Source organism: Rhipicephalus sanguineus, chromosome 2 (assembly GCF_013339695.2).
Source record: "Rhipicephalus sanguineus isolate Rsan-2018 chromosome 2, BIME_Rsan_1.4, whole genome shotgun sequence".
In the NCBI taxonomy this organism is placed as follows: domain Eukaryota; kingdom Metazoa; phylum Arthropoda; class Arachnida; order Ixodida; family Ixodidae; genus Rhipicephalus; species Rhipicephalus sanguineus.
The window spans coordinates 146,959,368-146,972,164 of record NC_051177.1 but is presented as its reverse complement, the minus strand read 5'-3'; the positions used below and the strand labels follow the sequence as shown (position 1 = coordinate 146,972,164).

Genomic DNA, 12,797 nt, shown 5'->3' with positions numbered 1-12,797 from the left:
AAAAACGATATTTTTGACCGGAACGAAAACGTAACCGAAACTTTATCTATTATTTCGTTCCGGAGTGAAACCAAAATTTTTTCAATCGTTTTTCGGTTCACGAGAAAACTTCACAGACCGGAACAACTGAGCTCATGCAATGTGAGCATATCTCAGGGTACAGTATTAACGCGTACCTCAGGCAGCAATTCCAAAGCAAAGATATGTTGAAATTGTGCGAAAAACGAAAACAGTGGCAACCAGAGATGTTTATATTAACGTAAGTGGACTTTTGAGGGCCTGTCACGCAGGCCAAAGTGGAGAGGGCATTGTCGGCGCTGAAGTTTGTTACAGCGAAGGCTCTTATGAAATCACAACAGCTGATTTTGGCACCATAGTTGTCCGCCGCCGCCCGTGTCCGTGACCACTATCGCGTGAAGTAAGAAAAAATAAAATGAGAAACAAATTTATAGGATCGGATGGGATTTTAACCCGCGCCCCCTGCGTGGCAGTCGAGTCTTCCACCACACTGCCACGCTGGTGCTTATAACTCCTTCGCAAAAATACTCTATACAGGCGTCACGTCGGGCAAGGAATCATGTTAACATATGTAATACAGCGTGGCAGAAGAGTAAAACGACAACCAGCCATCACACAATGCTAATTCCGCAAAGAGTGTGTGGTTTAATGGTTCCCACCCACTGCAAAGTGCTCAGCCATAATTCATCGTCATCAGCCACAGCACAAAGCGCACATAATGCCTTACAGATGTGTAGCGGCTACCACGATTCTGCGAAGAATCACTAAAAATGACATAGTGGGAACTTCGGTACTTCAGAAAAATTACGATGATTTATGGCGTAGTGGGTACCCTGCATATGTACTTGTATCAGCTGCCCCAAGAGACTCTACAACGGGCTCTACAAAGTCCGCTCTTCCAACTTTCGCTGTGACTGTGCTGCGCATTCCACGCAGGCCTGGCAATCTTTTAGGGGCGAAGCTCCTTAAGGCGGCACCCGTTCGTCCCTCGTAGTCGTAGTCGTAGTAGCAGTGCGTAACCAGTCGTAACGCTAGTACCAGATCTTGACCTCCAAGGTGGTGCCGGTGGGAGATTTTTCCTGTGCGTTGTTGAACAATAAAAAATTCGCAGCGTGCGCGTTAACTAAAAGCCGAATTCTTCTGTCTCTCATTCCCCATTAGCAGCCATTGGCATGTTCCAGTAGGAAACGGCAGTAGAAGTAAAAGTGTAAGTGTTAGCTAAAAGCCGACTTCTTCTGTCTCTCATTCCCATTAGCAGCCATTGTTTACCTCCAAGGTAGTGCCTGGTGAGATTTCTCCTGTGCGTGATTAAACAATAAAAATTTTGTTCAAAACGCCGTTGATTGATGAAATAAACCAACGAAAGACGCCAGATGTTTTCTAAAAGCCAAACGAAAGAACGCCAGATGTTTCTAAAGCAAAACGAAAAGACGCCAGCTGCTTAACGAAAGACGCCAGATGTTTTCTAAAGCAATGGTTTGCTAAACAATGAAAATTCACAGCGTACATGTAAAATTAAAGTGAGCTGCAAGTCGTCATAACTCATCGAACCTTTAGTATAAACGCGCCCGATCTCACGTCGGTGATGATGTACTGGGCAGAATTCACGGAAGATTCACGGTTTACCGATGAACCTCCGCAGCTTCGCCCACTCATCATCATTCACTCCGTGGGTATGCTGTGATTTTTTTTTTATCAAAACAGCGGTCTCGCACACCACAGAGTGCACTCAGTGACGTGCTGCTTCTGAGATCGTGCTCACTCCCTTGACACAAAGCGCTGAGCCCACTAAAAATCGTGATTGAATTTGGAAAAAATAAATACTATAACTTTGAAGGGTATACTGGTTTGTGCTAGTTGGTAGGAATTAATCGTACATGTTACTTCCGCTCCTCTGAAGAACGTGTTTTACCCTTGTCCCGCTTTCTTAGGAGGAAGGCAAATAACTACATCACAAATCAAATGTTTTTTTATGATTACTTTAGCTTCAAATTTTTCCATAAAAAAACGTTACGAACCGTTACGGAACATTTTTTTTTTCGTTCCGGAACAGAAACGGAACGGAACTTTTTGCAGTGGAACGAAACTAAAACCGAAACGAAAAACATTTCGTTCCGACACCCTGGTAGCTATCATTATCACCAACCAACTAGGGAAGCGAAAAAGCGGTTTTCTCATTTTCCTCGCTGCTGTGGCAGGCTTTGGTTCCCTAGGCCACTTCGCAGCAGCAGCCATGTAATCGTATGCATCCATGAAGCTGATCGCTTGGCTGCCGGGTTCTTATTTTGCGACGCTTCCGTACGACTGGGTCCGTTGCCGCTTATGCCCACCACGGCATCATCAGCCCGAATGGCCGCTGCGCCGGCCTGAAGACACGGCGCTGCCGCATCTTGTGGCCACGACGAACCAACCGCCGACGACGCTTGGCTAGCTTCGGCGCCCGCCCTGCTTGTAAACATGGCGGACGTCTCTGTCAAACGAGGTGAGACCTCCTTTTCTCACTAACATAACGGCTAATTTCCTGTGACCACGCGACCCTAGCTGCAGCACAGGCGATCGCGACGCGGTGGCTGTGTCCGCGCGCTTTTGTTAGCCCGCGGTTGGCGCTTGCGCGAACGTTACCCGTGCGTGCGTGCAGAGCGGCTTCGCCGTCGATGTTGCACATCGCTCCCTCTGCATTTGAAATTTCGAGCGAATTTATCGCCGCAAACACGTTCTCTCTGTTGCGGGGCTGTCATCGTTCGTTTAGGAATCGACCTGGCAAAGTGCGCGAGAATTTCAGCCGGCGGATAGCTTCGAAAGATCAGGAGCGCGCTTGGAACGGGCGCCCTCGTTGACTGCGGAGCTATCGCGTTTTGAAGCGGTGGCGCTCCCCCGGCGGGGCTTGCCTTATTTTGTTTGGATTTCTTTCGTGTCTAGTCGGGAAGGTTGTCTTGCGGTTAGTCTCGGCCAAACTGTACCGTGTACGGCGCTTTCGTTTTTCTTTTCGAGGTCTGAGATGGGGCGCACGAATGTCCAAGTCGCGTATTTGCTGCCTGTGCGATGATTATTTGAAGTGAACGTGAGAGGTGACTCGAATCTCAGAAAAAAACGAGCGCGTGTTTTATCGTGACACCCGTATTTCCATCGTTCTCGTCGTCACAGTTTCGTGAAAGGTTCTGCCGGCGCGTTTACAGCTGTGCGATGCTTTTCGGAACTTGTGAACTTAAGAAAAAAAAAAAAGGAGTGGGGCCAAGGAAAGGAGATCCCTTGCATGTATGCGCCTTTTGTCTTTCGCAACACACTTCAGCCGCGTTAAATGAAAGAGACTGAGAGCTTCACTTTTGCTCGTTTTAGCAGGTGCCAACAAGTGGTAAACGCTTGTTGTAGTACAGACAGCCGTGCTTTCAAATTTCAGGACATCGGCGCGTGCTCAAACGCGCAGGTTGCTGCATAGGTCTTTCTATTCGCCCTGTGGGGTCAGCTGGTGAAATACTGCCCGTTGATGTGTTTTCGTATGATATATCAGTTGTAGTGGAGGGGAGAGCTGGGCTCCTCATTGGTTATCATTGTATTAAAGCTTACATGGATGACCAGCCAGATGGTTGTATCTACTTGCACTTCAATACTCTGATATCAAGAGTAGCAGGACAAGTATAAATTGGCTTTTACAGTCTGCATTGAGCAGCTCGGAGGCCACTAGGGTTTCACTACACATCAGCGTTAACGTCGACATAGCTTTATTAATAAATTTCCCACCCCAAAAAAAAAGCTTTGTGTCCGCTGCTGAGAACAGTGTGGCAGTGGTCGGTTGCTTACATCTTTTCAGGGCATGAGTTACGTTAGTATGTATCAATTAAGTCTAAAGTTTGTTCCTTGCTGCCAATAAACAGTGTTTTTATGGGCCTTGGCACATCGTGATTTTAGTATTGTTCTGGCGTTAGACGCTATTTGGAAAGCCACTGAAACATTCCGGCAGCACTATTGTTTTGGTAAATTGACCTCAAATACCGTTTTCCCATGGGACAGTCCGATATACTCAGCTTCACTTTCCATCGTTGGCTCGCATTTTAGTTCCATTTTGAATTTTGCAAGTGAGGAAATTCTGCAGTGTATGAGGTTCAGCCCCTGTGAGGCCAGTGTGTGCATTGTATAGAGCAGCCAATCGGTGTTCATGAACTGATCAACTTGCCGTGCCTTCTTCAGTAAAGATGGGCATGTATTTGCCCATTTACAGGATTGCCTTCTCATTTCGAGGTTATAATTTTAAAACTACCTTTGCAGTCTTTAACACCTTAACTGCTTTGGACGAGCAGAGCTCGTCCTGCCCAAACTGTCCCCAAACTGCTTTGGACGAGCAGAGCTCGTCCTAGCGGAATAGGTACTCCCCTCTAGCGTTCAGGACAAGAGGCACTCTTCTACAGCTTAGATTACGTGTAATCCACCAGATGGCAGCATTTACTTGGCAATTTATTTTTCTCCTGCAGAAAGAGCGCGGTTTTTGTATGAAAAGATGGCTTGCGGTGGTGGTCACCCATGCATAACTGGCTCGTCAACACGAAAAAGAGGCTTGTCATTTTCGTCATCTTCTTCGAGAGATGATAATTCGGATACAGATGTTTATCTTGTGACCGGAAGTGAAGACAGCGAAGGCGGTGAATTGAGCATCTCCTCCGGTGATGATGAAAACAGCTTGGAAGCGAACATCGCGAGTGCTCGCCAGTGGATCCTGCTTGATGCGCGGACAATCCTCCTGTGAAGCCTCCTCGCTTTCCATTCTTGGCCATTCCAGGCAAGGCTTTCAACTTGTCATTGCCAGATGACCTTATGGAATATATTCAGCAGTTTCTTCAAATGTGCGTCGTTTGCTCTCGGAAGCGAGGAGAAAACGGGAAAAAGTTGAGAAAGGAGACTCGATTTTGGTGCAGGAGCTGCAACAGGCCCTCTTGCGTTATTCCGTGTTTTGATTCGACTGAGTATGTGGTACAAATATTTTTTTCAACATCGACAAGCTCCTTTTTAGTACAATCAGATTCGAAATCAGCAATAAAAAAAAAATAGGCACTGTTGGTTGGGAAATTTTCAAAAAAATAAAGCACTTAAGGGGTTAACGATAGTTTAATGTAAATAAAGGACGTTCCATCGAAACCTTGTGGAAGGATTCCTGCCAGCAGTCCTTGTCTGTAATCCAATGCATTTCCTCATCTCTGTCATTCAACTGGTTGTGGATTGACCACTCAGTAGACACTGGTCGTGCCACACTAACCAATCGTACGTAACATCCCTGGTTAAATTTCACAGTGACTCCATTCCTTTCCCACTTTCGCTCTTCTTCAATTTCTCCTACAATATTCTCCAATCGTCCTCCAACTTGTGCACGTGCGTAGTGTAGAAACCATAAACAGAGGTGCTGTGAGCATATCTCCATTGATTTGTGCCCGCCCTATCGTTTACGTTTTCCGTGTCCAGTTGCATACAAGAAACTGGTTTGCTTCACTGATCGTACAGCATTGCGGACCATGTTATCGGGGAATTGAGAGACCAGATTTGCCATGTGTCACATTTTGTACTGCATTCATTCCATTTATTGGTCACTGTAGTGAGTATGCTTTTATGTACATTGTCATCAGTACTGGATGGTTTCAATATGTGCTGGGAAAGTCATTGGCTTCATACCCTAATTATATGTTCTTCCTGCAAACAATAGAGGCCGAGGAGGACGTGGCAGCTGAAGACACCACAGATGCCATGGCAGCAGCTGACCTGCAGACTACACCAGCGCAGGCAGCTGGGCGCCGCACACGCAAACCCGTCCAGCCCTTGGGGGGCGTGGTGACGCGGAGAACCTCAGCTCGACAGGTGAGTACAGAGTGGGACTTCATGCCAACTTCGTGCATTCTTGTTTCGGCCAACTGAAAACAAGACCTAGCGGCGTGTTGTGCAAAGAGAGGGAGAGAACCTTATTGTGTGCGTCTGATCGGCACGTGAATATTCCATTCGTCTGGCACCATAAAGTTTAGAGCCCTTCCGACTGTTAGCAAAGAGGGAAGACCAGCGATGCTGGGGGAGTGCTCCAATGGCGAGGCGTCGCGCTTGCATTTGGCTTCACTTGCCCGACCGTCGTCGGTGGCATTGGCTCAGCGGCGACGAGTGGACTTGCGCTTCTGGGCACGCCAATGCTCCTCGTACTGCCACTGTTCCTTTTTGGAAAGTACGACAGGTGTCCAACCCACGGCGAGTCCTAAGAGCAACTGAATACGTCACTAGCGTTACGATCTCTTGCGTTACGATGCAAGGGACAAATGCGATTGGTTTACGAGACGTATTGGATAAAGACTAGGACATCTTATTAAGGACAGCTCCACCAATCGGCATGCCTACTAGCGCAGACGCGTTGTTGACGTGGACGTTGCCTTTTCTTGAGGTGACGTGCAGACATGACCATAGGCAGGCATTCGAAACTGCAGAAATAAAACGAACTTGGACATTATATCCGAGGCGTCTGCCATAGTGCATGTCTACATGCTCCGAAACAACATTGCAGTTCTGTCGGTGTTGTTGCCACCCCAAATCTTGCCTACGTGAGTTCTCCTTGATCCCGGCACTAGACAGAATCGCCGTAAAAAGGGCAACCAGAGGCCGACAAAGGAGGCACTCTTCAACCGGTCCTCAGTCCAGGCTGTCTGACGTGCCCTGTAGCTCTCAACAAACTGCACAATTCAAGTGATGCACACTGTTATTTGGGCATAACTTGAGCTACCTTATCTCAAAAAGAATTAATGAACAATGGTGAGATGCTTGCCTTCCAGATGTCACCACTTTGGTTTTGTGGTAAACCAAGTGATGATTGCATTCATACACGCACAACCATCTGGGCATCAGGACTCATCAGTTTAGCGGGAATTGTGCCAGATGTCCAATGCCGAGTGAAAAGGCAGAGAGTTTCGCTGGCAGCGAAATTGCAGTGTTGCTTGAGTAGAGTGGCTACACCGATAATAAATGAATATGTGTTGGAGGTTGACTGTCACACTGCCAGTGTGTTGTGTTTCGAGGTTTGTCATACTATAATACGAACTTCTGAATTGAAAAAGAAGCATTGCATAGCGTTAAATAACAGTTTTTCTTCCGTGTTGCATTTCCGTAAAAGAAATATCTTGACTTGAAAATTTCTAGGAAAAAAAGCTCCTTGAGGCAGGTTTCTTCTTGAGTGAGCATTTCCCTGGTTAAGGGGTTCAGCACTCTAGGCTTCCTTTTATTTTCAGTGTGGCTTTACGTAAAAAAAAAAGAAAAAAGAAAACTGCACATTTGTCCATCTCAACAACTGATACACGAAAGTGAACTTTACGAAAACTGTACGAAACTGTACCAAGGAGTGACGTCGTAGCCTTGGCAGACGTATTGGCGCCGGCGCGCGCGCAGCTATTCGCCTTCGCTGTGCAGTCGCCGTATGACACTGTGCTGGAGCCGCTTGATAGCGCTTATGACTGGCGTTTGCCAGTGTGGTATAGCCATGGAGAAGGAGAGCGCAAATGCTGCTCAACGGCGCAAAAGAGCGGAGAAGCTTAACTCATTGGATCCCGAAGTAGTTGCCTGGTAAAATAAATATACATGTGCCACATAATACGTATACCGTGTGTGTGTCATTGGAGCAGCAGTAAGCATGACAATCAAGCTAATCATAGACAATCAAGAAAGCTAAGAATAATTAGCTGGACCTTTGCTAACACTACGTTATCCTGGCATAGCCGAGCTAAGCCACTGCAACATTTTTTTTTAAAGCTTCCTGCACTCACTTGGTGTTGTACAGACGAAATCAAACTTGTCTAGAGTGGTGGAGCGCATGGGTGTGCACGCTGTTGTTGTCCCTAGCTGCTGCCTCACGTTAGCTTCAAGTCTCCATTCATGCTTGAATTATAGCAGAAGGACCTAGCATGTCACACGACTACGTCTGGTATCATCATAGCATCGGTTTTTGCTTATTTCTGCAGAAAACGGCAGCTAAAGCGGCAGGCCCGGCGCTCTAGACAAGTGTGATTCTGTATGTACCACCTCTGAGATGATCTCACGTTTTGGTACCATTTGTGTTCACACATCCAGATACCCGATTATATAAGGTTTTTGTCTTAACAAAGACACACTTAAAATCACCACAGTGATTGCAAGGAGTGGCACAACATAACATAGAAGCTGAAGGCAAATTGTAATTATAATAATTGTTGGGGTTTTACGAGCCAAAACAAGGCCAGTTGTCGTGATCGGCTTATGCTGAATTGAGCACTCATCACTGAGGCTAAAGCTGTACTGCAAATGTCGGCCAAAGCAGCTAACTGATCTTCTGCAATGCCTAAAAGCAAGCAGCTGGGAGCTGGGAAAGCAAAACCTCAAACTAGAAGAGCAGCTGCTCGAAGATGCTGTTTGAAGGAGACTGTGATGGTGCCATATATATGACGGCGCAACAGACTCGTAAAGAGTGATATCTGCTGTCCAGACAAAGACTACAATGTCAAGCAACACTCGTGCAATGTTTAAAATGGTTGAAGCGTAAACGGATTGGTAGGTATGCATTTAGGAGGTGCATTTAAGACACCCTTTTGCAATATAGGAGGTGTTCACTGTGCACAAATATTTAGGAAAAGGGACACTCCAAGCACTCTTTGCCTGTCCATTTTCCTAAACATATGCATGTGCTCTAAATACCTTCTACATGGAATGCTACTTTTACGGAGTGGTTATCATTGTTTCTGGCTTTGAGGAAACCTAACAGCTTTTCCAGAGTGTTGTGGAACATCCCCTCCCCCCCACCCCTTGTTTCTCTTTTTGTAAAGCAGCATGCCATTGCACAGACACAGTATAAGGGCTCATTAAGGTATGAAGATAACGGAAAATGGGGAGGGGAGCATTGAGGCGCTAAAGCAACAGCACTGCCGTGTCTGCGAGTGACCTCTGTTATTTACTGCAGGAACGGGGAGATGGAAGCTTGCGATGAAAAAATCCGTAAACAGGGGGTGGCTGGAGCACCCACCCCTTGTTTACGGATTTTTTCATCTCTGTTATTTACTGTTACGCGTGTTGTCCTTGGTCTTGAAGCACAGGAGCGTCTGATGGATGAGGAACTCTCAATCATATTAGGGCAAGGCATGCTATGCTACAGCATGGACTGCGTATAGGAGGTGTTTCAAGGTCCCTGAAACTTGTGGCAGTTAGATAAGTTCTGAAAGCAAAAAAGCACTTTTGTATATTTTTTAATCTCTTGTGTGTAACTAAGAGGCTAGACTTCCATGTGAGCCTGTCACTGGATCAGGGATTGCTACAAGTTTGAAAGAACCATTAGTGCTGTGCGGCACTGTGTGCAAAAAGTGACGTGCCTCTCTCTGCCCCCCTCCCACCAGGTGGCGTCGTCGGCATCCCGTGGAAGCGCAGCCACCGAAAGTAGCAACAGTACGCCACGACAGAGCGGACGCGCAACGCGGCAGGCGGGGCCCCGTACGCGGGCCACGCCCGCCGCAGCCGCGGAGGGTGACGCACCAGCCGGCACCACGCCGCAGCGCGCCAGTGGCCGGGGCACCTGGAAACGCAAGAAGTCTGACGCGGAAGAGCTCTCCACATCGGAGCCTGAGATGGAGCACGACGACTCCGATTCTGATCCGGTGTGGGTGCCAGACGCGACGGCAAGCAGCAAAGGTGCGACTGGGGCCGATGCGGACTCGCCAACAGCGGCCAACGACAGCACGGAGCCCGTGGCAAAGGTGGCGCGTCGCGGGAAGCCAGCGAAGGCAACCAAGGCAAAAGCCGGAGCGCGGAAGGGCGCGGCGACGGCAGGGAAGAAACCCAATGGAGCTTCAAAGAGCGAGGCTGGAGCAGGAGGAGGTGCGGCCAAAGGAGGGCGGCGCGGCACTGCGCGCAAGACAGAGCCGGTGCCAAGCATCGACCTGGGCAGCAGCGTTGCATCACCAGATTCACTTCAGCTCAAGGTGGAACTGCCTGGTGATAGCGAAGAGGTCAGTACTTGGCTTTTTTCATGCCACATTATACTTCCTGCACTAATGAAGTTGCTGTTCATTGTGTACCAACCGTGTTCATTGTTTTTGCCAATGTGTACACTCAAACCCTGATATAATGAACACGGATATAATGAATTATTGGTTATAACGAAGCAAATGAAAAACAGTCCTGTCATTAGATACAGTGTTGTGAATGTTTATAATGAATTTTCAGATATAACGAAGTTATTTTCATGTCAGATATGACTGTTATAATGAGGTTATAGTGTACAAGGATGTTCACTCTGAAGAATAGCATCCCGTGAGTAGTAAAGCACCCCAAGCAGCCTAAACTGAGCACGGAGGCCTGCTAATTCGTCTTTCGTTATGCTAGAGTGCTGTATGCTGCTGTATAAAGTGCATGAATAGCCTGCCAACATACGATGAATATCTGATTGCAGTTGTCAGGTCCAAGATACAGTCAAACCTCGTTACAACGAACACCACATTAACGAACATTTCAGATTAACGAACTTTTAAGAAATCCCGTGCTGACTGCTTATAGTTTCAATGTAAAAATATTTCACTACTACGAACTTCAGGATAACGAACATTTCAGAATAACAATCGTTATTTAATTCCCGTGTCATCTTAACAACACCTCAGTACTACGAACTTATATCCCGAAATGCGAGGATTCTTAGATTTCAGTGTATCGGTCATGGCAGTCGGAGCTGTAAGCTAGCAGACGACGCAGCGCGAAGAGCGGACGCCCTCCCGCAACAACCTGAGATGGCACGGGAGGAGAAGGACGCGGGCGGAGAACTCTTTTTTTTTTTTCCCCCTCCGTTGTGTAGGCGACGACGCATCAGGTTTTGTAAGCGGAGTGCCGGGGAACATTGGCTCGGAAAACCTGAGACGGTGCAGGAGAAGAAAAAAAAAATTACAAATAGCCACGACTTTTCTTTTTTCCTGCATCACGTTTCACTTGCTTGCTTTATCAGTTGTTCGCATGCTGTCACCTATATCAGTCTTCTGCGTATTTTATTGTATTGGAAGTGCGTCCAGGCATTCGTGTTGCCCTGAGCTCAACAACTCTTCCTACGGAGAAGAAGCAGAAGCAGTTTTCTTTGAGTGAGAAAGTAGACATTTTTCGTGAAATAGAAGACTGGAAGAAACAAGCCGTCGTGGCTAAAGAACATGGAGTGACGCGGTCGACGATCGCCACGATTCTCAAAGATAAAGGATTGCAGCGATGACATGGACGACGATGTCACGGTAGCACCCGAAGATCGCAACGAGTCCGTGTCGGCCACGGATGCGTTGGACTACTTGAGGAAACTACTCATATTCATAGAAAAAAGCGGCACAGCGACCGAAGCGGCACATAAAAATGCGGGCGGTCTAGAATCGTTCGTGACGCAGAGTTTGTGCTTCACCTGTCAAAAAACGATCACGGTCTATTTCAAATAAACATGCCTTGTCTGACGTTCACGTGTGCATTGTTGTGAGAAACGAATTCAAGGACGTACCGTTGCAAAGATGGGACGTTTGCGTTACTGAAATCCTATTGCTATGGTAAACTTGCGGGCTTTCACTATAACGACCTTTCAGAATAATGAACATTTTTCCGCGGTCCCCTGAAGTTCGTTATACTGAGATTTCACTGTAGTACTCCCTGGAACATGTGCAGCCTGATATTGGGCGCGAGGCCCACCTCTGGAAAAGCTGGCACCACTGTTGGCGTGATGTGCTAGGCAGGTTCAGTGGCAGCGTCGTCTGCTTCGGGAGCACCAATGCGCACTGAAAACGAAATTTTAGAATGCCACCTGTGGCTATAATTCTGATTAAATTGGGAGGCTTTCCCGCTGCGGCTGTGCGTTTGACAACACTTGAAAGCACTGCAATATGCAGTTGTCTTTGAAGACATCTTATATGGTAGTCCAGTACTCAGTGCCGCAGTGCAGAACGTACGCGACAGAGCTCGGTGTGAGCCTTCAGATGTGTTGTCAGGGCAAGAAGCTGCTTGAAGCTTGGATTTTAAAACTTAGAAATGGTGAAGAGCCATCATCTACAACACGCGCGTGCGGCCAAGACTTTCCGCGAGGAAGATTTCTGCTTCGGCATGGGGCTGCGATGTTCGGTGAGTAGCAAAGAGCGTTCACTGAAATACTCGCATGTGCACGCTGGCCGGCTGATCACATCTTTCTCCCCAAGCTGGCCCATTGTTGCTCACCTCCATATCGACCCCAAAATTAGGTTTATTCACTTCCAAATTGAAGGTGGCCCATCTGAATCCTTATTTGTTTTCCGTAGAGCCGTATGTATTCTTGTCGGTAGGAAGCCTCGTCTTTATCTCTGTACAGACGATTTTGCCACCAAAATTGCTGGAGAACTTGCCAAAAGTTTTGTGCGTCAAAATTTTACATTGCAGTCTCTACACCTTGATGTTACCCCGTGTTGCAGCTACTTGCTGCAATTAACTCTTGCTTTTTCACTGCGATTCCGAGCTCATGCGGGTCCTTGTCTTCTGCCATTGTTTGGAGAGCAAGTCCAGTGAACGTTATGTGATACAGTTAAACCTGGATATAACGAAATTGGAAAAAGTTCGGAGGTTTTCGTTACATGCAGTTTTCGAGTAAAGACTAGAGAAACTATTGCAAAAACCAAACGAAGACGCGGCGGATGCCAGTTCGGTGCCACTCACCTCAAATATTTATGTATTTAGCACAAAAAAACTGCGTTATCTTGACTTGTGTCTTCCGTGTCAAAGATGACGTCACGCGGCGGTTCAGAAAAACCAACTCATCCAATGCTGCC

General features: G+C 47.2%; 1 protein-coding gene across 2 annotated transcripts in view; it reads left to right on the top strand.

Annotated features, from left to right (window-relative positions):
• Nucleotides 1–2,221: 2,221 nt before the first annotated feature.
• LOC119383774 (uncharacterized) overlaps nt 2,222–12,797 on the top strand; it is a 73,282-nt gene continuing 62,706 nt past the window's right edge. For both annotated transcript variants that reach the window (XM_049412673.1, XM_037652073.2), the window contains exons 1-3: nt 2,222–2,500; nt 5,705–5,856; nt 9,387–9,995. In XM_049412673.1, coding sequence (XP_049268630.1) covers nt 2,476–2,500; nt 5,705–5,856; nt 9,387–9,995 — 786 coding nt within the window. In that variant the 5' untranslated portion in view covers nt 2,222–2,475. The remainder of the gene's footprint in view (nt 2,501–5,704; nt 5,857–9,386; nt 9,996–12,797) is intronic.